This window comes from Varroa destructor, unplaced genomic scaffold (genome assembly GCF_002443255.2).
Source record: "Varroa destructor unplaced genomic scaffold, Vdes_3.0 BEIS01000001.1, whole genome shotgun sequence".
NCBI lineage: Eukaryota > Metazoa > Arthropoda > Arachnida > Mesostigmata > Varroidae > Varroa > Varroa destructor.
In genome coordinates this window covers 45,563,062-45,585,184 of record NW_019211454.1, presented here as the reverse complement: position 1 = coordinate 45,585,184, position 22,123 = coordinate 45,563,062, and the positions used below count along the sequence as shown (strand labels likewise).

The 22,123-nt window shown below is 39.1% G+C and overlaps 4 protein-coding genes and 1 long non-coding RNA gene across 17 annotated transcripts in view; 2 read left to right on the top strand and 3 right to left on the bottom strand.

Moving 5' to 3' along the window:
• ND-B15 (NADH dehydrogenase (ubiquinone) B15 subunit) overlaps positions 1 to 1,185 on the top strand; it is a 2,239-nt gene extending 1,054 nt beyond the window's left edge. The window contains exon 2 of the mRNA XM_022800734.2: positions 374 to 1,185. Coding sequence (XP_022656469.1) covers positions 374 to 594 — 221 coding nt within the window. The 3' untranslated portion in view covers positions 595 to 1,185. The remainder of the gene's footprint in view (positions 1 to 373) is intronic.
• Positions 1,186 to 1,332: 147 nt separating this feature from the next.
• Positions 1,333 to 4,847, top strand: LOC111243438 (uncharacterized). The gene is made up of 3 exons (XM_022789003.2): positions 1,333 to 2,972; positions 3,727 to 3,895; positions 4,462 to 4,847. The coding sequence occupies exons 1-3, from the start codon at positions 2,841 to 2,843 to the stop codon at positions 4,845 to 4,847; spliced, it is 687 nt and encodes a 228-aa protein (XP_022644738.1). The 5' UTR covers positions 1,333 to 2,840.
• LOC147758702 (uncharacterized) lies at positions 3,238 to 4,523 on the bottom strand. The gene is made up of 3 exons (XR_015318324.1): positions 4,386 to 4,523; positions 3,796 to 3,881; positions 3,238 to 3,572 (listed from the first exon to the last, which is right to left on the bottom strand). It is a non-coding gene; the product is annotated as an uncharacterized LOC147758702 (long non-coding RNA).
• A 901-nt stretch (positions 4,848 to 5,748) lies between the features above and the next one.
• On the bottom strand, positions 5,749 to 22,118 carry ENGase (cytosolic endo-beta-N-acetylglucosaminidase). Of its 13 annotated transcripts, none has more exons than XM_086976558.1 (12): positions 21,855 to 22,118; positions 17,862 to 18,084; positions 17,366 to 17,544; positions 16,869 to 17,008; positions 15,990 to 16,189; positions 15,402 to 15,522; positions 13,057 to 15,117; positions 10,992 to 11,130; positions 10,314 to 10,627; positions 9,710 to 9,975; positions 7,676 to 8,670; positions 5,749 to 7,485 (listed from the first exon to the last, which is right to left on the bottom strand). In XM_086976558.1, exons 1-7 carry the CDS (start codon positions 21,961 to 21,963, stop codon positions 14,944 to 14,946), a joined length of 1,146 nt encoding a protein of 381 aa, XP_086832684.1. In that variant the 5' UTR covers positions 21,964 to 22,118; the 3' UTR covers positions 5,749 to 7,485; positions 7,676 to 8,670; positions 9,710 to 9,975; positions 10,314 to 10,627; positions 10,992 to 11,130; positions 13,057 to 14,943. The 13 variants fall into 13 exon arrangements, with proteins under 13 accessions (XP_086832684.1, XP_086832690.1, XP_086832687.1 ...); XM_086976564.1 differs by having other exon boundaries at positions 9,737 to 9,975; XM_086976561.1 differs by having other exon boundaries at positions 9,762 to 9,975.
• Positions 19,180 to 21,848, bottom strand: LOC111255233 (ankyrin repeat and LEM domain-containing protein 2-like). The gene has a single exon (XM_022816987.2). The coding sequence runs from the start codon at positions 21,546 to 21,548 to the stop codon at positions 19,878 to 19,880; it is 1,671 nt and encodes a 556-aa protein (XP_022672722.1). The 5' UTR covers positions 21,549 to 21,848; the 3' UTR covers positions 19,180 to 19,877.
• Positions 22,119 to 22,123: the final 5 nt, after the last annotated feature.

Sequence of the window (22,123 nt, the reverse complement as noted above, 5' to 3'; positions counted from 1 at the left end):
ATATATATGTATATATATGTTTCCTGTATAAGTTAGTGGAAAAGAACGTACAACTGAGAACTACGCACTTGTTAAAAAAGCATATTGCTTGTACTTATCTTTTTGAATGATCTATTTATGTTTATTCAAATTCAATATTGCTAAGTTAATGAGCGGGATGGATTCAAATACTATTAGCAAACCAAAAAGCTTGATCAAAAATTGGAATATTATATATTATGCTCCTTCTATTATTAGCTGTGGCTCGTACTCAGCTTTTACCGACATTTCCAGTGAACCGTAGCCAGCACATAAAAATAATGTCCGTTAGGACAAGGATTTCAAGTGTCCCAGTGTGTTTTGTTAAGCTATTACTTTGTTTGCTAACCAACAGGTTTCATCTTTGATCCGGCGATGCAGCGTTTCCAGTCCGCCCGTACCGGCTATTATGAGTTCTCCAAGGCAATACCAAGAACCGGGTTTATAAGTTTCTGCTGGACTCTTGCTCCGATGATGTTTTTCGGGTGGCTCTTACATAAAGATCGAAGTGCTTTCGAGCGGAACTGCCGCACAGGAGCAATTCCCTACGAAAATAGAATGTTCAAATGTATCTAAGAGGCAGAAGTCGCAAGTAGAATACAAAGGTGGAGTAAACAGAAATATTGAAAAGAAGTATGTGCAAAATGAGCAATAGACCCCTATAAGCGCAGAAGACCAGGATGAAAGCTTACAATAGACATACAAGCAAGAAAACGATATACGACGCACGCCATTACCTAAAAAGGTCCTGCATGTGGTCATGTTGGCTGTGTCGTTGCCGACTTGTTGTTCAACGTGATCATTTGAAACCTGCAGTAGAGTGAGTTCAAATTTATTTTGTACGGTTCTTTTGTTGTTTTCTCACTTCTCCAATCAGAATAAATTCAACAAGGATATAGATTCAAGACTTAACTCGACGTCACATACGAGATTGCATATTATGTACGACAATTTCGAAAAAATTATTTAGCAGGTAAAAATCCTTAGTGATTCTATCTGAAGTTATAGCACAGTAGAAAGAACAGACATGGATCCAGGATGCGCACGCTGAGATTGCATGAGTAGCTAGCGAAGGTGGTCAAATTGCCAACTTAGTCGATTGAACTACGGCCTAATAAATGAGCCGGATGAACGAATAAAGGTGTATTACGTCTGAATATGATTAAAGCTTTGTGTGTCATTATTATGAGACGTTATTAACTCAACATGTGATGTTGAGACCGAGCGGCTGTCACTGCTCAATTAATTCCATATCTAATGGCAAATCTTGGAAAAGTTGCAATATAAGCGATCAAACGGTTAGCTAAAAAACAAGATAAACCTTAGCACGCTTGGGGGTTTTCAATCGAAAGGGTTTAAATGTATGCTACTGTTGCACAGGTACAGGAAAAAGGTCTAGCATTTTAGCCTAAAAATGCAGTTTGATTTCACTAGTAGTTCTAATACAACGAATTATTATATTTTTTGACTTAAGCCTTTTTAGTAGGAATCCTTCATATATACATGTATACAGGTAGTTATGCTCGCTTAAGGGCAAAGGATCGCTTATCTCCTGCGTAGTTCTTCTGGTCGCAAGCACAGCGTAGACTTCGGCGCTTGCAACGTACAAGCGTTTTTCGATAGAAAAACCGTCTTTAAATAAATTACAACTTTTCACTTGATGTCGTGTATGTGTGCGTGTTGTCTCTATTGTCCTTACATAAGACTCTCTGACTACACAATATATAGTAGAATAAACACAGTTCACCTTGTTATGGTCATAGCTAACTATGTAATTTATATAGCTAACAATTCAGTTCAACTGTATTTATCTATGAGCTAAGAAAATAAAATGATCAGGCTTAGAAAAATTATTTCTAAACGGATTATATGACGTAAAAACATGCTCAGTCAAATTCAGTCTTAAAACAAAACGAGATCCCTATTTTCTATATAAATCCAGTGGTCAGTTCATCAACTACTGACCGTCAATGCTGTCTTCATTGATTATGTACGTTTCGTAGGTTCTAACTAAGCTACAAGTAGATACCTAGATAACATCTAACTTACGCGTTAAAAGAGCTTTAATCAATGAACCATCTATTATGTCTATACGTTATTAGTGCATATCAAGTGACGAAGTGAGAATACAGAGTCATTGAATGACTCCTCAGTACGCAGTTCACATGCGGTTTAAATGGCGATCCAGTAATTTTATTTTTTGCATTACATTGTGTTTAGTTGTATTTGCTTGGGCATCAGACGTTGCCAACTCAGTGCTAATGTGGCATATAACAGGTCATATTGGATATATATAATAATTATAATAAACTTATGCCCATTATATAGGTGTAGGTATCTTGGCAGGACAAGTGGCAGATTCGGTGCTCGCTGGTAACGATGCCTCGACTGAATTGGGGCAGGGCTAGGTCAGCGAGGCAGCCAATGCTCGCTTTTAGGTTTTCCCAGTAATTCGTTAAAGTTAACACTCTGAACTCCCACTAAGTATGGTTCGTATGTATCACTATATTTTTGATAGTATCGATATTTTTCAGACCAAGATTAAATTGTGTAGGGTCGCTTCGAACCGTTAAAATATGCCATAACGAATTTGTTCGTCAGATGTGGTAGATGTGTTTTGCATAATCTTAGGACTGTATCATCTAAACTCGATTAGTTGGGAACTAATTAAAGCACGCTCATGCTGAGAGACGTTAAGACCTCAGAAAGTATTTGCATGAATTTTTGTATTCATAAGGCCATTCACCGATTTTACTCTGATCAACTTCATCACAGGAGAGTCAGTAACTCTCAGCGCCGCCAACGTGATTCAGCTCGATCGCATGTTCCGTGCGGAAGTAGAACGACTGACCTCTCATGCCGCCGTAGCGTACCAGCTATATCACGCGACCAGGTTTGGACTTGCGGGATTTGTCACGTCCGCAGCCGAAGTCACAGCACAGATTGAAAAAAAGGTGGGCACACTTTGCAGGATTGAGCAAACTATTGTACCTACTGTATTTCACTTGGGTTCTCAAGGAGCTAAATTGGTTCCAACTGGTTATTTCAATCACATGAAAACTGTTTCTAGAATTATTGCTATTTATAAAAAGCGGTGGGAAGGAAAGCCGAGAAATCGTCATTTTTCGAGTGGTGGACTAAAATAAAAATCACACAATCGATGTGGTGCCAACTTCATATTTACAGAGACTTGTTAATTATCATTAAATGCGCATGTCGCCCGGTGAGACGTTTTGACATTTATTGACAACCTGTGGTTTTCTTTACGTATGCCGTACGATCTATATTAAAGGCGAATCCAATATTGCCTATCAAGCGAATTTCAAGTAATTCAGTAGCCTAAATAGCAGCAACTTATCGTCGGAAAGTTTTCACCTTTCATAATAGACAGTATTGAATTCGGCTGACCATCTGATCAGTGAAATGAGCGAAGACCTAATTACTACGGCGTCCCTGGTGGTAGCCAGAAACATCTAACAGTGGCAAATTCCACGCGTCTAAAATGCTGTAGCGTTCGTTCAAATCAGCACAGCGTCCATGAAGAAATTCAAGACCTTGGATCACCGAGACAACGAGATATTATGAAAAAAGCCAAAAGAGAAGCTTAGTAACGCCTAACGTCTAATTTGGATATGAACATCGTGTTATATACTGTTTTTGTACTTTTCACATCTTTATTTCTCGACCCTGTATCAACACTATCATTAGGAGGAGAGATTATTCGGCTGTTCGGAATGCGGAAAAAAATTCAAAAGGTCATCGACGCTGTCCACTCACCTACTCATTCACTCCGATGTACGGCCATTCCCGTGCGACTACTGCGGAAAGCGATTTCATCAAAAGTCCGATATGAAGAAACATACCTACATTCATACAGGTGTTCATTCACAGCATTATAATTATGTTCAGTTTAATTATCCGTCCGTTGTATACCATCTTTAATTGTATACCTTATGTGCTTAATGAGGTTGTTCTGTGTGTATAACACTCGATACGCACCCGATTACATGCATGTTATAAGGAAACTTGAGATCTAGCCAGCTATCGGTTACCGCTAACTGAATAAAGTAAGGATTATTCATGTTTTTTAAATTTTAGATGCATGTTGAATGTACTCCGTTAGCTTCTCTGATCGATGCTTTGCCTGTTTTTCGTTCGTAAACCTCGTTTATTATACTAGAGTGTTAGCCCTCAAGATGCGAGATGTTAACTACAGATATTAGATATGCAATATATATATATATATATATATATATAAAATATCGCTATTTTTGTCTACTAATGTTTTATAAAATCAAGAGTATTTAACGAATCGAAAGGTTCGGGAGCCTGCAAAATATCCTGCCATATTTTATCTGTTCTCTTACGTGATATTATGCCGATTGCTATCCTTGTATCGCTCGAAACGTTACGAATTTGCATAACTTTTGATGTTTTCTTTAGGAGAGAAACCTCACCGATGCGTCGTCTGCGGAAAGGCATTCTCGCAGAGCTCCAATCTTATCACCCACACAAGGAAGCACTCCGGATTCAAGCCGTTTGCCTGCTTCTTCTGTGGTATGGCATTTCAACGTAAGGTGGAACTGCGTCGACATACCGAGGCTGCACACATGTTTCTCCAGATGCACTCTCAGTTTCCGTCGGTACAGAGCGGTGTGAGTAACCATACGCAGCAGGTACTGCCGATGCAGACAAGCGTTTGCAAGGCACTCCCGACCATTGGTCAGTCTCAGGCTCAATCAATGTCTCGGCCTCCGCAAACCTCAAAGACCACTCTGACCTCAACGGGCTGGATGACGTTACTGCCCTCTAATACCTACGATGCTTAACACAAGCCGCTACTTGAGTGCGTAAAACGGGATGCGCGCATCGCATATACATATATCAATCCTTGTATCTCGAGTGATAAACCTAAACGATGCATTACGTAGTCACAGTAGTGCTTGCTTGCGAGAGTTAGGAAGACGGAGGTACATTTCAATGATGGGCTGCATTCTATCGCATTCCGTCGGTACAGTTGTACTTTGTTGAAGTAATCATAAATCATTCACGATTAAGGACGTAACATTTGGCTGAGCTTAGTTACTGCTTTTAGCTTAGTTCGATAAATGTCTGTTCGTATCTGTTTTATAGACCATGAGGGGCTGGGCGCTGGCAGACTGTTCAGTACTTTCTTTGGGTCAAATACTATTGCTGTAATGTTATACGTATTAGTTATCTACGATTAAACATATTGTCACCATCTGTAGAACTGTCCAGTATTTAATCATATGGCGACGAACGTATGCCAAATCACATCATGGAATTTACTATAATCATCATTATTAAAGGAACAATAGGACAGTCAGTGTTTATGGTACATTTTATCATTGCGGACGCTTTAAATACCGAAATTAACGTAACAAGCATGAGAGATAACTGCTTTTTAAAATTGCTATAGTAATGAGGAAAAGACACAGCGTGTACGGGAATTTCGAAACGAAGCATTTCTAGGAAGAATGGTTGTAATATCATTGGCTAAAGTTACCTTCTCTTCAAAATATTAAGCAGACTAAGAAGACAAATGTTACTAGATGGTGTTAGTAGATTGAACTACGTTCGGATAGGCGACACGATTATAGCTAATAAAACGAAATTCTAAAGAGTTTCTTCATTTAATTGCTGGCTGGAATGGAATAAATAGAGCATCTTTATTTTAACACGCTCATAAGAAGAATACCGAGAAAAAAATTCATATGCATAACATTGTCTATTTATTTGCTTATTTCCTAAAACGGCCTACGCATATAATGCGGTAACTGTATTATGTAAATTTGGAAGGCATTTTATCAGTATCACAGTTGTTTATTCTAGTAATAATCACTATTACAGGCCGTCAACTTGACTCTGACGGTGGGCTAACCGAACACAAATCCTATAGAATTGGGCCGCAAAATATCCTGCGCTGCTACCCTATACAGATTCGCCAGTCACCTTCTCATGTCAAGTAGCAAGTGTTAATGATTTGGTCCTGGTATTTTCTTTAGTGTAATAAAAAGCAGATTATTGAAGGAACAGGCCTCGCTCCTTTTTAACACCTAATAGAATAGATCTAAGTAAACCAGTTCAGTCGCTTTGGTAATGGGTGTCAACCCAAGCTCGGGGCTGATATTTATATAATAAAAATATTTGACTGAAACGTAATTGAGAAAATATGCAGCTCTCATCCGGTTCGTTTGAATGCATAAATATCACCTTATATTGTTTGTATGCTATCAAAATATACTTCGAATTTTTTCAGTGTAACATAAGCCTACTTTCATTAAAATCCTAGCTTGACTTCTACATTTTTGCAGTGGTAGTGTCATTTATTGCTTCAAGTACGATACACAACCTGTAATTATTTTCATTAAACAAATTAATTACAACTAAACGATGTGTGCTAGGATCAAAACTTGAACCTACACGTTTTGAGGTAAAATCCTTCTAGACAAGTGAAAGATTTGCCTACATTAATACAAGAAATGAATTACAATATCAGCGTACTATATACAGTGTAAGGCGGAAGTTTCGTAACAGTTTGAAAAGCTCCGCTTCGCAGTTTGAGGGTCTTGATTTCACTTTTTTTTTTTACTTACGCCCATTTTCACTCATTTACATTTATTATGTACCGTTTTTTCAAATCAAGGAAAAATTGAGCTTGTTTCTTAGCATAACTGAATCTATCATTAGTGTTTACTATATAGCCAACCGGATGCTTAAAATATGCTTATATGTATCTACAGTTAGCCTCTATACAGATAAGCATTCGTGCGCAAAATCATAACAAAAAAATAATTTTGGGATGTCTTAATGGCAAAAGTAAGTTGTTATAAAGCTTCGTTAACATACTGATGCTATCACTTAGAGCATTTTTACAAACAATTAATTGTTTTACACGCAAAACTTGCTGCAATTCTATCAAAGATTTGCAGTATTCTTACTCTTGCAAAGTAGAGCAAGTTGTATGTTTTATTGTTTTATATTTATTTATTATTAACAGTACACATTGTAATACGGTGCCAATGTCAAGGTAGAATTTTACCTAAGGATCGAAAATATTTGGTTGTGTAAAAAAGTTTCTATTTTGTTATGTATCAGATGAGTTGACTTGTGTTGTGTGTCGTGTTCTCTGTACGAGAGTACTTGTTGCTTTGAAATTTTCCGGCATCATCCATGCTGTTGATTAGAAGCAATCGCCTTCATGGATTGATGCTATCTTTTGTTTTCTGGCAAAAAGTTTTTCTTACTTTCAGCTTTTTGCCAGCATGACCCGCTTCACCAAGCCAGCGGAAAACGATGGCTGGATCGTAGAAGTACAGGGCAGTGGGAGAGAGAGAGAGAGCTAATGGTTTATCCACAGAACACTGAGAACCCATTACAAGCTGGCGTATTCTGATTCGTCTATGAACCGGGCGAGCTGAAGAGCCACGTACGATGGATCAAGGTCTGAAGTATACATAATGGTATAATGTTTAAGCAAAGCAGATTTAAATTAAATGATGGCTAAATTGGATGGTGGAAGACGTTCGTATCACGTATGAGTGGTGCATTAAAGTCAATAACATTTAAATATCTCATTGGTTCATGCATGCATATATTAATGATAGTTTTTTTTCCGCTTAATCACAGCACTTACCGCTTACAGGACAAGCTTTAGGTCGTCCATAGTCAGGTGCAAACGTTCGCTGAAGTGCGTTGGCCATTTCTCGCGGCACTCGAGGGACTGATGAGGGCCCAGCTGTTACAGATGACTTTTGACAGCTCACAGCCAGTGGCCTAGTTGCAACTGGACCATTAATCGTTTTGAGAGCACTGGCCACATGTGTTGGAGCCTGTGGTCCTAGTGAGAAACTTTGAGAGACCTTAGTAAACGATGACAACTTTGACTGCTTCTCTGCATGTTCGTAATGAACTTCTTGTGGCAACAACACTGGCTTCACTTGCTTAGCTACAACCGGAGCAAATCTGACGTGCTTTAAGGATTTTCGAACAGGTCCCCCGTAATTCTCTGTCACATTTTCGCCGCTATCCACTATTTGAGGACTTTGTTTATTTGGCTTAAATTGCAGAATGACAAAGTTTCGTTGATGTGGCGGTGTGGTCATCGCTCCTGCTGTTACTGGAGCGCTTTCCGCTTCCATCGCTTTCAGGGCTTCGTCTATTGGGACCACTTTCGGAGGACATGTCTGAGTATTTTGCACAATACGTGTTATCCTAACAGCGGGCACTCCTCCGAGAGTGTTCGTTATATTTACTTGTTGTGCAGACTTATGTGGTATAGGGACATCCACTACTATTTGCTTTTTATTGAAAGACGTCGTAGAGCGTCTATAATTACTATCGATGGCTATATAACGCCTATTCTTCACAGTCGGGACGGTCTGGACCGGGAGATGAGCCGGCTTCGGCTGCATTGCAGTTTGCGTGGTGACAGACATCTATATATACATATACTCTACTATATTTAAAGATATATGAAGTTCCACCGTTTCTATTTAAAGTAGCGAAGTATAACGCGAACAATCTGAAGACGGCGGGCTCTCATCTGGGAAAAAAATGAGAGTGTCAGTGAACCCGAACTCTACAAAATATCTCTATCTGTTGCGGCAGTAGCGCGTGCATATGTTTGGCCTGAAACAAAGATACAAATCATCAAGTTTTAGCCTAGTTTAGTTTACAAGCACTTTTTAGTAAAGATAAAAGGATTAGTGAAACAGAGTGAAAAGATGCAATTGAAATGTGATGAAGTCTGGCGTTGCTTAGGGTTTCATCTTGCAACGACGTTGGTACTCAGTGCTGAACAATTATGTGGAACTCGATATTGTTGTTTCCTAGCGCGCATAATCTAAGCTCTTATAATAGATTTCTTCTACATATTTTTTTTTAATTTTGAAGATAAAAATTTGTTTTTCTATTAAATTTGTAGTCAATATTTCCTCGTCGACCCAAGCTTACTTAACAAAAATTATTAAAATATATCTTGCCGTATTCTAATCTATTACTATATTAACTTTTATACGTTTAAAGATATAACATAATTTTACTCAAAAAATAACTTGAATATATGGCCGCCACAGTTAAAATGCTTACACCACTTACAGCTTTGATCACTTACAATATTCACAAACAAATTTAAGGTTTTTAACATGATAACAACACTGTATACTAACGAAGTACAAGACTGAGTACTGATCGCTTGAGGAATCTTATTCCTCAATTTTAATCTGAATAACATAATTTTAAGCTGGTATAACACAGCTACAGGAAGCGCGCGCTTTGAGCTTCATAATACGAATTGTTGAATATAATATGTAAACTGCCTTTGTATATCCTCTAGAAAGCGCTAATGTTTCAACAAATGCCCAACCGTATAACTCTATAAGCTCGTTGAAATTCATTTGCATTTTCTAGTGCATAGCACAGAAGTCAGCCACCGTCGGAAGATGCAGAAAGTTCAGCTGTTCGATAAGATGGCACGTAATCTATATATTTTTACATCTAAGTGGAGTTTTCGCACCTAAAAAAAAGTACGCTCAAAGCGTTTGTCTGTTCAGGTAAAAAGCGCACCGAATTTACAAATCAATAAGTTAGTTTAAAAACTCAAGTGAGAAACTAAGGCATGCATAGATAACACAGGAATGCAGAGGGAAAAAAAATAAGCAGTTCTCACGGTAATCGTTGTAGAAAACGACGTAACTAATCAGAACAGTCAAGCGTGATACCTTAACTCGGTATGGTTTTTCATAATTCGTAGGACAGACCGATCCTTAGCACAGCACAGCTAGCGAAGGGAGTTACGAATACTTCGGCCTCTCGAAGTACCCCTCTCCACAATAGCATAATGTTTAGTAACTAGGAAGCGATAAAGGGGCCGGAAGCCAAGTTGACCTCACGTATGCTGGCGACAAGGGCGCCATACACAGATGGCCGACAGAGCTTAAACGAACGAAAGAAATAGAGTAATCATAAAATAGAGCAGAAAAAAAGAGTTTTTCCATAATTTACGATAGTTCCGTGTTTGTTAAACGTATTTCATGGACATACATGGACAAGGCTTGTTTTTGACAAGCCCAAAATCTATCGAGCTTTGAAATTTTTATTGTACTGAAACCACAACTATGAATCTTGCGGTTGCCTGCGTTTGTGCTTCAGTTTTGAATTGTTAATTTGCTAATGGCTAGGAATATAGTAGCAACCTCAGTACTTCAACACAGAAGTCAACAAAGGCATCGAGTGTTTTTCGTTAGCGGAAAAAGACTAGGATAAAATCGCACCTGTATGTCTAGTAGACACATGATAAGATTTTATGCATGCTGCTCGTTAATTCGCTCATGCCATTAATACATCAACAATATAGGTATGATCCACATCTGGTCTTTCATTTACATGTGATAGTTGTGTTATCGAGAAATGTGCCTCTTTTAGATTGCATGTTTTGTGCAAATGCACGTATTGTCGAAAAAATTGATCACTGGTTGTAAATAATTGAGTATGACCGCTTACCATTTGCTTGCACCGCTGGTTGTTACATAAATGATTCTTTTCTCCAAAATGTTGGCCGTTCCTTATTAAGAGCGATTAGCTATAACTGGAAGTAGTGTGTTATCTTTTATTTATATATTAATCTGGTAATGGCTCATAAACTTGTCCGCCCAGTCTCGGAAGGACCTCGACTCACAGCAATTGTATCAAATATTCACAGGCGCGATGGAGTTCCCGTCCTTATATTATTCGTGTCTGCCGTTGACATCAATACTAATTGTAGTTCTCATCTTAGGCTATTAAAAAACACATATTTAGGTATAGAAAGATACACATTTCGTCCTGAAAATGCATTACATACAAATTAGCTATACACAAAGCCTCTATCTTATGGATTCAATTACATAGATACAGCTTCGCGCAGTTATCGTAAAACTGAATTCTCTGGCCGTAGTAATGAACGTACCTACCTGCTCGAATTAGACTCTCTGTCAGGCGCAAAAAAGTCTTTCCAGGGTCTTTCCGACTCCAACGTTATGTGTTGTCGTAAGTTGAGCCTCAGTTTTTCCTTCCATAAAGAAATGCCTTTGACCTCGCCTTTCAGTATTGCTACAAACATAGTCAGAGGAAATCTTCAACTCCTTCAACAAACCTAAATAATAAACGTTTGGAGTCTAACACTTGCTCTTTTGCATTGACATTGCTTCAGGCGGCTTACCCCTTGCAGCACGCAACAAAGTGTTTCCCTGCTCCTGTTTTCGAACTTAAACCACTTTCTTAGCTTAGTAAGTAAACACGCAACGATTTCATAAATGATTTTCATTATCTGCCAATGCTGAGATTTGAAGCAGCGATCGCCTACATGCCCATATTCACACTTAGTACAACGAAGTACTCAGAGAGCTGCTTAATAGTCATGCTGACCCGGGATTATGACCGCTGTACAATCATTTGCCCATTGTTATCGTTTACGTATGTCTAGCATAGCCCAAATAGAAAACCTTGTGTCCTGATGCTTTCGTTCTTCATACCCCAAGGTCAAACGGTAGAACCTTAGCAAAGTCAGTCTCGCATAGCAAACACTACATAAATGAGTCTGTAATGAGAACATACTGTAGAAAAGAGAGCGTGAGACAACTGCGTCTGTTCTTTGGCAGTTGTTGTACTTTAAAGTTGTAGTGTAAATCTTATACGATATTTAGCGGTGAAGATATATTACAAATACTTAATAGAAGTCAAATGAACGGGATTGACATCAGTTGAAATTCCAATTCTGTATGAAAAGATCACAGCGCCAGCCAATCGCACTTGAATCAGATGATCTTGTACATGACAAGACCAACATGGCGATCCTAGGATATGTAGTTATGTTTTCGAATACGCTAAGAAACTCCGACAAGAGTTATTTATTTGTTTAGAAAAAAAATTGCGTGACGTTAGAAAGCCCCCAAATTTGTCTAAGTATCTAAAATATATTCTTAAACACCGAAAAGTCAGATGTACGATTCTCAAAATTTTGTATGACAGATTTTATCATGATTAGCGAAGCTTAATTCCAGTCTTAATGGGTTAAGGTGTCTTAGCACATGAAATATGACTAAGAAGGAATTGGCCTGAGAAGAGAAGACTTCTGGATTTACTATGGACATTGCCATCAGACTGAGCTCGCAGGGATTCGAAAATAGCATGCCTGATTAATTGCTGGACACGTCGGGTGATCCCAAATTCGCTAGTAGATACCCACAAAGAAACAAAAAGTATTAGTGGATTATTCATTGTCTAAAATAATCAGCTAAAATCTTATACCATGCGTAATCGTTCTGCTCAACAAAAATCTAGAGATCGAAAAACTTTTCAACCGCTTTTCACGTAGAGGCATCGCTGAAAGGAGCGTGTGAACAAATTGCTGCTAACACGTAGGCTTGATAACTGTTCAAAATGCCTGTCCTGAGCCTCCTTCGTAAAATAGAATCGATCTGGATATGCAAAATTAACAATTGGTTGACGTGGAGTTCATCTAAAAGAAAGTGAGCGAACAGTGTCATAACGCGGTTCGGCTACTTCTGGAGAATTTGCAGGTTCTAAGGCTGATCTGACTTCCCCTCACGAAATAAAACTCGGTCGAACCTAGCTTACTAGGTGTACTGTAGCGCGTAGTAAAGAATTCAGTGTCAAAGAATTTGTCACTTCAGACGATAGGGCCTTCTGAATACCCTTAATTTGGTCAAACAATTAGGTTTCCTCAAGATAAGTTTTATCCTTAAAGCTTAAGTTTTAAGCTCATGCTATTCCCCGTGACACTTCAGGACCTTGAAAATGCACCAGTACAAGGATATGTTCTGCTAGTGTATTGCAGTAATTCACTAGCCTTGCCACATACTTACCAATTACAACTGTAATAAATCTATAATTGTCAACCATAGCTCCTATTACTATTAAATTACAATTCCCAAAACCGAAATAATACGTAGCCGTCTTGCTACTTCAGCACAAATGCAAAACGACAATATCAAATGTGTGAGGTGTTTTCCTTACCTGAAGGCCACATTCACCCTAAATGGACTATCACTCTCCAGACGTGTAAATGATTTCCCGTAATAGGCTAATAAGTGACGTATTTGCCTGCTACTCATAGAGACACATTACTGGTCTAGATTCGAACCTGGGCATAGACCCACAGACTTCAGTTCGTATTGAGAACCACCCATCTGCCTGATGGAATGTTTGACGGCAACACCGCACGTAAAAGTCGCAACACTAAGATACGTAAATGAACGGGTTCAAACGGCTTTTGTCGGAGATGACTCGATCAAAAATCCTTTCAAATTCTTGTTTGTCAAAGCTGTTCCAATTTTCAAATCTAAAAATCGCGCCGACAACTGTTAATGCCATCCAACTATTGGATAGACCTACGATAAGGTTCGCCTTGCGGGTTCACAATACAAGTCGCAAATAACTTGTTTACCTTGTTGTCAATGCGCCAGAATTCTCTCAGAACACGTCCAGCGCTAACTCAATTCAGAACTAACAAGAATTTACTGGAACAAACTTACTGAATAGGGAGGCGAAGATGCCAGGTATCGACTTAGGTTTTTACAACAAGCCTATTCTGACCAGATGCTTCTTTTGCTGCGTTATGTCATGCTGTGCATACATTTCAACATTTGATTCGTCAAAGAGGCGATTTTCATTTGGCGTCACGTGCATCTGTTGATCATGAGGTTGTTGGTGTCCACCATACCATCTGATTGATGGCCATGACCCTATTACTCGTTCTGCTCTCAGGTAAATTTAGCTTGATGCTAATTTACGTGCAGATACATTCGAGGGCGCTAATAAAATGCAAAAAAATACCTGCCACGAATAGAGAGATATTTATTTGCTCTAAATGAACAGATGCTATCTAAAGGTACATCAACACTTTATTAAAGCCTATGTGTTTCGCCTCCTGCTGTCTAATATAAAATGAAAATATCACATACACAATACAGAATGTCCGGCCTTAGTTTTCGGCATTGTGATACTACAAAGCATATATATGGCATTACTAAGTAAGACAAATGTTCAGTTTACTCAGTTCGAATTCAGATGCTGTCATTTATTGTACAGCAGCATAGGGCTAGCATATATATATCAACAACTTGGCGGAAATGATTTATCTCAGTCTCTCTGTCAAGTTCGAAACGCTCATATTTTTAACCAGATACTAGTGATGAAAAATAAAACAGGTTTATAGAGCACTTGATTATATTATGTATATATCATTCGATCAGGTCAGGGCATTCTCTCTATCTACATTTATAAATTATAATCAAAATATCTTTACCATGCACTCGAAAAAAATAAAAGTACTTTTGAAATACTTAGAATAAGGGGAGTGCACTGATCACCTAAAATGAACTTGCGTAAAGCAGCCATCATTAAGGCGACTAATGAATAACCATCGGAATAATATTGGGCTCAAATGAAGCTAACTGATACTTAGTTTTCAAATATATGGAAGATACCAAAGAATCTTACTTTATTGACAATATAGATAAGTGCGCGCTGGCGGACTTAAACAAGCGATGTCTTGGACTCAACGTCGACATACCCCTTTCACTAACTGAGCTGCTGCCATAAACTGAGTGAAGTTAGGCTCAAGTGTACTTCAAGCAATACAGGATAGAGTAGATTAGATTCAGGCGACTTTGTTTTTAAATAAATCATTATTTTTTTCAACTTTGACGTATCGTACACGTAGCTAATTTATAAAACGCTAGTAATTGTGGTAGCCACAGTATCACGACTTATGAGCACCGTCTGCATAGTTCAGCAATGGGCTAAAGTGAAATTTTCAGTAACGTTCGCAAAGTATAAAGATATAATGTAAATTACATGTATCGTCAAGAACCTGACGCCGCCTGAAGCGTTTTGACTCAATTAAAGAATTCTCTGTTTTTCTTCTACCGACGTGCTTTCCTTTAAAGCCGGCATCTTGTCCCAAAATCGCTTCTGGTTCACAGTAAATTCCTCCACGTCGTTACATTCGAGCACCCAACCCGGAGCAAATATTGCAACTGAACACGACGAGCTGGACAGAATCTCTTGTGCCACCTTGAACAAACACCAAATTTAAAATTTGAAGAAATATACATATTAGTTTCAAGACATCAATTATGATGTGACAGCTCGTCCACACTAAGTTAGCGTTCTTAACTCGGACCCTTCAGGACATAGTGGTAAACTGCATGGAAAGAATTTGCCTGGTTTGCTGCAGGATTATTATTATCGTCATTAGTACTTTGAAAAAATTCACATGCAACAATGCGGTCTTATGGTATACTAGGATTATTATATTATGCTAGAGTTCTACACTCACGACACGCACGTAAGCTCACCTTTGGTGAGTTGAATCCAGCTTCGTAAGGTGTTTTACGACCAAACACATCGACTCCGACGTACACGTCGTTAGCTCTATCGCCAGCCAGAGCTTCACTGCGCTTAACTTGATCTTTAGTCCTGTTACGTGGCAAAAGATTAGAGAAATTAACCTATGTCTAAATGAAGCCAACTTACACAATCATTGTACGGACGGACATAATTTGGAAAACGACGAATACACAGTGGAGTTATTGAATAACACTTTCCAGATGCACTAAGACAACAATAGGAATTGTTGTCTTAGTGCATAAAGTAAAGAATTCTCGACCAAGAAATATGGCGGTTGATCTTTTCAGGATTACCCTGACACTAATGTGACCATATACAACGAACAGGCAAAAAGCGATTCCATGTGTACAAACCAAAAAGCGCACACGCTACTGTTGCCGCAGGTACGATCGAAGAAGGTCTAGCAGTTTTCGTTTAGACGGTAACAACGACAGGTGAAATAGACCGCGTCGCCAAGTTTAATGATCACAATGACTAAGTTCGTAGAGTTCGAAGGAAAAAGAAAATATTTAAATAGTCTTCTTCGCTGTTCTTACCATCCATAATTAAGGAAGATACCGTCGCAGACATCGAAGAATGGCTTGTTCTCCTTCACGAGCTCATCGTGGTATGTGATTTTTCCCGATGTTGTCACAGAGTCATACCAGATAACCAGGCTTCCTGGTCTGGCTTGAATCAATTGTTCACGCACTTCACGCACAAGGTGAATCAAGGGTTCTACTTGTTTCTGATTGATCTGTTTATACAACATCCGTAGGAAAAGAAAAAAGTCATAGTAATTTATCTGTCTACCGTACACCATTAGTTTATTTATAGGCGTGTTGCAAGAGATGTCTACTTTCTTACGTAGTTGATTCTCACTTGTACGACAGGCCTCGATACAGTTGCACCAGGTCACGGCAGCGGGGACAATCTTGAGGAACCAAGTACGGGAAGAAGTTCCCGCTACCGTAGCTTTTTCTACTATTCGGATATATTACGGGAGTATCGAAGGCTGTCTACACTCAGCTAAGCCACGCTAAATTTCGTTGACACGTTACTACCATTCTGTCATGCGGTCACCATAAAATAAAGCCTCCTAGTATCAACAAAACGAACAATCTACCAATAAAAGGGAAAGAGGAGTAGTACTACACAAGCGAGCAGCTTTACGTTTCAAAACATCGATGAAGAGAAAAAAAATCGGATTGCCTATATGATTATCCTGAAAATCGGACTAGTCGACAGCCATTTACTCAAAGACCGAGAAAGATGAGCTTATTTTCAATTGGCTATAATTTATTTTCTCGAATATTTAATGATGGACCCAGAGAATATAACAACAGTGAAGGCCACACAAACTATTTTCTTAACCTACAGCCTAAATCTTCTGAAAGATATCGATTTGTTTTAAGAAGTAAACGCTTAAGACTTACATCAACTTCTATATTAAAAAGCCAACCGTCGAAATTGGTTTCTAAACAGACTTCTACGAGACCCTTGATTATTCTTGGAAGATTATTGGGTGCAAGCAATTCGTCAACAATTTTCGGTTTCCACTCAATGATGAATGTGCCTAAAAGCAATAAAGATCACAAATCTAGAAATTGTGCTAAATAAGTCTGTACATAATAGGCTTTAATGTGCGTAATGCACAGCGTATACAATGACTTTCCCAAACGTTTTATATTATTTACAAGTACAACTTAGATAGAACACATTTTTTAACTATATGCCACATAGTTCTTGCTCGTAATACACTATTAGATCTGACAAACGAGCTTCCGGCAATTTGTGGTCGCCGGGGGCAAACAGTATAGTGATGCGTACTACATACGGGTTCGTATTTAGCCATCCCCTTTTATATATATATATATATATATAGACATGTGTGTGTGTGTGGTATCTAACAAACTCCTCGAAAATGACTAACCAAGTATCTTGACGCCATTTGCGTGTGCCTGTTTGATCCATGAACAGGGTGGGATCGTAACTAAGTTGTGCGAAAAGTAAACAAACACATCAATTTTGTCCCAGTATTCAAATCGGTAGTCAAGAGAAGCGCAATAGTTCGGTAGATCGGTGACTTCTGATGCATCATCAAAATGGTGTCTGCGACAAATACACGAACGAGTTTAGATTAAAAAAAAAAAAAGGAAAAAGAAAAATAAGGTATTTTCAGCAGGTATAGATCATCTTTTACGTCAGAAGATGTTTAACACAATCTACGATACGGCTTAATCCAACCAATTTGCTAGTCTGTTCTGTTAACAGATCATTTTTTTTTCTATTTATACATTCTCTTATATATTATACATACATATTTGGATTCAAGGTTGCTTCATAAGCATCTTAGTGGGTAAACATCATTCATCAGTTAAAAAAGTATTTGACAGTAATCATGATGTATGTAAATAAAATATACAAACTTGTCTAGTAGATAGCCTCCTTTGAAGTCATGGCAGAGTAACACCCGGGAACGACTCGGGAGTTTCTCGTGAATGCTTCGCAGTGGGTTGCTGGTACAGCGACAGCACAACGACTTGAAGTCGAATAACTCCTTCAAGTCGCCCAGTGGTCGGCACTCTTTAATGGTGGAACCATGTAAGACATTAACGCTCATAACTGTCGAATTTTCGTACTGGACTGAAACTTACATAACAGAGAGAAACAATCACAAGAACATAACCTAGTTCATATTTCTTGGGACAGCGTCTTTTAAGGTCATTCCTTTGCAAAAAAGAATTTATCTATTTTGAAGTGAATACGACTCGTACTGAGTAAAATAATCGAAATCAAGTAATGATAAGGCGCTAGCTGAGCACCCTGGCAAACCGGGTTTATACCCCGGGTTTTAAGCCGTCAAAAGCGTAACATTCTTTGGGGAATGGAGTCCCTGACCCACGCAAATCGAATTACTTTAAACGAGCTCGGCAGATGCCAAAGCATTTAACTCTTGCCATCTGAATGATACTCGGAAAATGGCAGAAATGCACATGACTATGAAATATATCGTTGAATAATATCTTATCATTAAAATAGCGGCGATAATAGTCTGTTGTACTGATCAATCTGATCTTTGATATTCATAAAGTGGGAGCTTTGATTTGGCTTACGACACATTCGTAACATTAAAAGTAACCATCCCGGACCAAATGTGCAAGGGTAATATTTATCGGCAAAAGTCGTCTGTAATATATGAGCAACATCTACCAAAATTAGTTGATTTTGCTATCACCTTAATGTAACCTCTGCCACACGTATTTATCCTAATATTATGGCAATAATTTATCATCTAGCAGGAGGCATCGGTGTATTTTGATGAAGCTGCCTGCTTTGTTGGGTGCAAATGTCAATAAACTGTCACAAAGGGGCCTTGTTATAAGATACGATGTACCATGCGTCTGTCTTCTGAGATTACTTCTTCACATCTTAATTGGTTTGCAAATCTACGAGATAATCGGTAGACAGAAGTAAACATGTGTAACTAGAAACTTCGCTATATTGAAAAGTAACACTATTCATAGGCATGCGTACAACTCTCTCGACGAGATTATCACAAATGTTCTTACAACATGCCCAGAAATATATCTTGTACCGTTACTTTAAACTCTTGAAGCTTAATGCGATATAAAAAAAATTGAATTACACACACATACATAATGTTTGCCTGACTGTATCGATTATCTCAATTTTCTATAACACTAATTATAAACATGTATTTGTCTGACCATAGAGTACAGTAGGTTGAAAATAACTATAATTTATTTGCATAGAATTTAATCAAACCTAACATTTTGCACCATTTATTACCATTCGAACATCTTTCCTGCCAGGCTTCTCGTAATAAATATACAGCCCTTTATAAAAAAAGACTTCCGCAATTTGTGTACCGCATAACATACCGATAAACATCGTTTCGCGACGCTTGATCTTTTCCATTCTCTAATGTCCATAAAATGTTATGTAGCGTTCTGCAAACACAACGATCTTCCATGGTCTTGAACGAGTCTCATATTTTTTGGGAGATTCGTATTTTGCTGGAAGTTTCAGGAACGCAGTAATATTGCTAAGAGGCTTAATAAAAGGAACTGACATCATTTTAGTTATATATATGCAGCTAAACGTGAATCAGTAGTCACGATTTGTTTAAGCGGACTTGTCATTAACGGAAGGCCAACATTATGAAACTTTGTTGCTCATTAAATTAAGTCTGCAAATAATAATTAAGAATAATTATATACACCTTGGTGTATTTGTATGTTACGCAATACACAAATTTCGGAAGTATGATATATATAAATTGCTGAATTATATATAACAATTCGTGGAAATTAACAACAATCTCCGTCGTCTACCGTATACAAGTGTATATAAGTGTACACATATAACAAGCGGCGTAACAATCTTGTTTATCCCACACAAAATATCTGGCTGACTTGCATTCACTGGTCGTTATTAGTATAGCGACTCATGAGATTAATGATACAGTCGGCATCATCACCCGCTCCTTTTTCACGGTGCTGGCACAAGTACTTTATTGGTGTTTTCCATGTCCGCATTTCATCCCGTGTGTATCGCTTCATGTTGTCAGTCCACTGACCAATAAATGGCATTTGAGCCCTGTCAATTCCGTGTAAGATCGGTTCAAGTGCGGACCACACATGATAATCTGTTTTCGTAGCTCGCTCGCCCATTACGAACCTTACTTCAGCTGTATCATATTGCCTTTTTAAATACTTCTCAAATGCTTTTAACCCTTCCGAGGAAGCCAGATCCACGTCACAATCGAGGAAGTCCCATCGCTCCTTCCACGGCACCCCATATCGTCTGGCGACTTGACGTACAACACTTTCAAGTCCTTTCTCAGCATCTGTTCGCCGGATCTGCATCTCCGTGGGTCGTAGACGAGTACTTGTTAGCTCAGCCATTACTTCGGAGGCTACCGGCGACGTGACGGGCCCCACAATAGCAGAAACCCGCTTGCCAGAGCGTGGAGTACGCGTCTGCGGTGAGTAGAGCATCGAGTCTAGTTGCTTGGGTGTCACAGGCGCCCCCACCCGAGGTAAACAGTCGCCATCCTCGTCACGCAATATAGGTATTACAAATCGTTCCTCAAAAAGTGATTTAATCTTTCTAACCAGAGCAGGCTGCTTGCCTGCTCGTTCACAAATAATTTCTTGCGCCTCCAGTCCTTCACCATTTTTTACCGACCGGTCGCATTCTGCTTGATCCAGAAGCAGCCGAACGCACTCTACTGAGCCGAATTTACAGGCAAAATGCAGTGGAGTCTCACTTGTTCGTGTCTTGTCCGGCATGTTCAAATACAAATCGATCAAAAATGCCATGCGGCTTTCGGTCGCCTTATCGGTGTCGTTCGGATACATCATCTTCATAAAGGACTTGGAGCGTAACGTATGAACGACAAGGGACAACATATCAGGCCGGTCAGCCTTTGCGGCGATGTGAAATGCGTTGTAGCGACATCCCTCCTGAAGAACAGTTGGTGTGTCTCCGCTCCCTATGAGAAATCTGGGATTGGAACTAATTATAGCGTGCACCTCTTTTGTCGTTCCAGTTTCAATGGTCTTGCGTAGCTTAACGGTTTCTTGAGACTTCGGCATTCTCCAGCCAATCGACTCTCGGTTATTTTTCATTTGCGTCAGGATGTCCTTGCTTCCATCTGAGACCGTAGCAGTGAAAAGGTGACTTGAAAAAGTTTCGGCCTCTGTCGTGTCCGCTACCTGTTTCCATCGTGGGCTCGCTGATTTGTTTTTCTTACAAAATTCGATAGCATCTACCAGATTCTCAAAAATCATAAGAGATTTGTCAGCATCACTATAAACCGTATCTTGCGCCGTTAGTGCGGCCGGCAAAGGGGGTAAGGCCACCGCGACCAAATGATTCGAACGCGACCTGGACTTCTCGAACTTGATGGTAGCACGACTCTGATGGGCTCCACGATCCTGTGCATCACATCGAGGTTTTTCACCTCCCGTCGCCAAATGATCACCGTTGCATAGTTTAACATCCGAGCGTGTTTCGGAACGAAGTAAAAATCCGATGAAACTATCTAAATACTTCTCAAACAATGGGAACATAAAAAACAGCGGCATATTTCGCGTCTGTGGATGTTTCTTAAAATTTTTCACCGCGCCAGATTTAGGTCAAACAGTTTATGACAGTATGACAAAACGCCACAGAATTAGCATGATACGGTGGCCTGCAAACGGTAACTGCAACCACTACCAACGTCAACCAAATGATGATGCTATCCTGTTTGGCTGCCCGCAAATATAAAAGATATCACTATACAGGCTTACATCTTGTTAATTAGCGACATAGCAATACGTAACACACACACACACACAACAACAACAACACAATATTTTTTTACGCGTCACACGGTTTTTGTAACTTACTGGAATGGCTTTTCCTTTGTCGCCTTGACAAAAATAGGTGCCGACAGGTGATAACGCCTGAGTACCTGATACATACAATGTCCGTAGGCGGCCCTGTACACCTAATCATAGCGTATTTGAATTTCGCGCCGTTCGATTTCTCAATCCGGACTAATCACACGGTTCATTGTTCCAGCTCGATATATACGTACAAGCTGTCCATTCAACACTGTAGAAAAGGTCGGACTTTATTCAGGACATCTTTTTGTACTGATATTTAATCATCACGA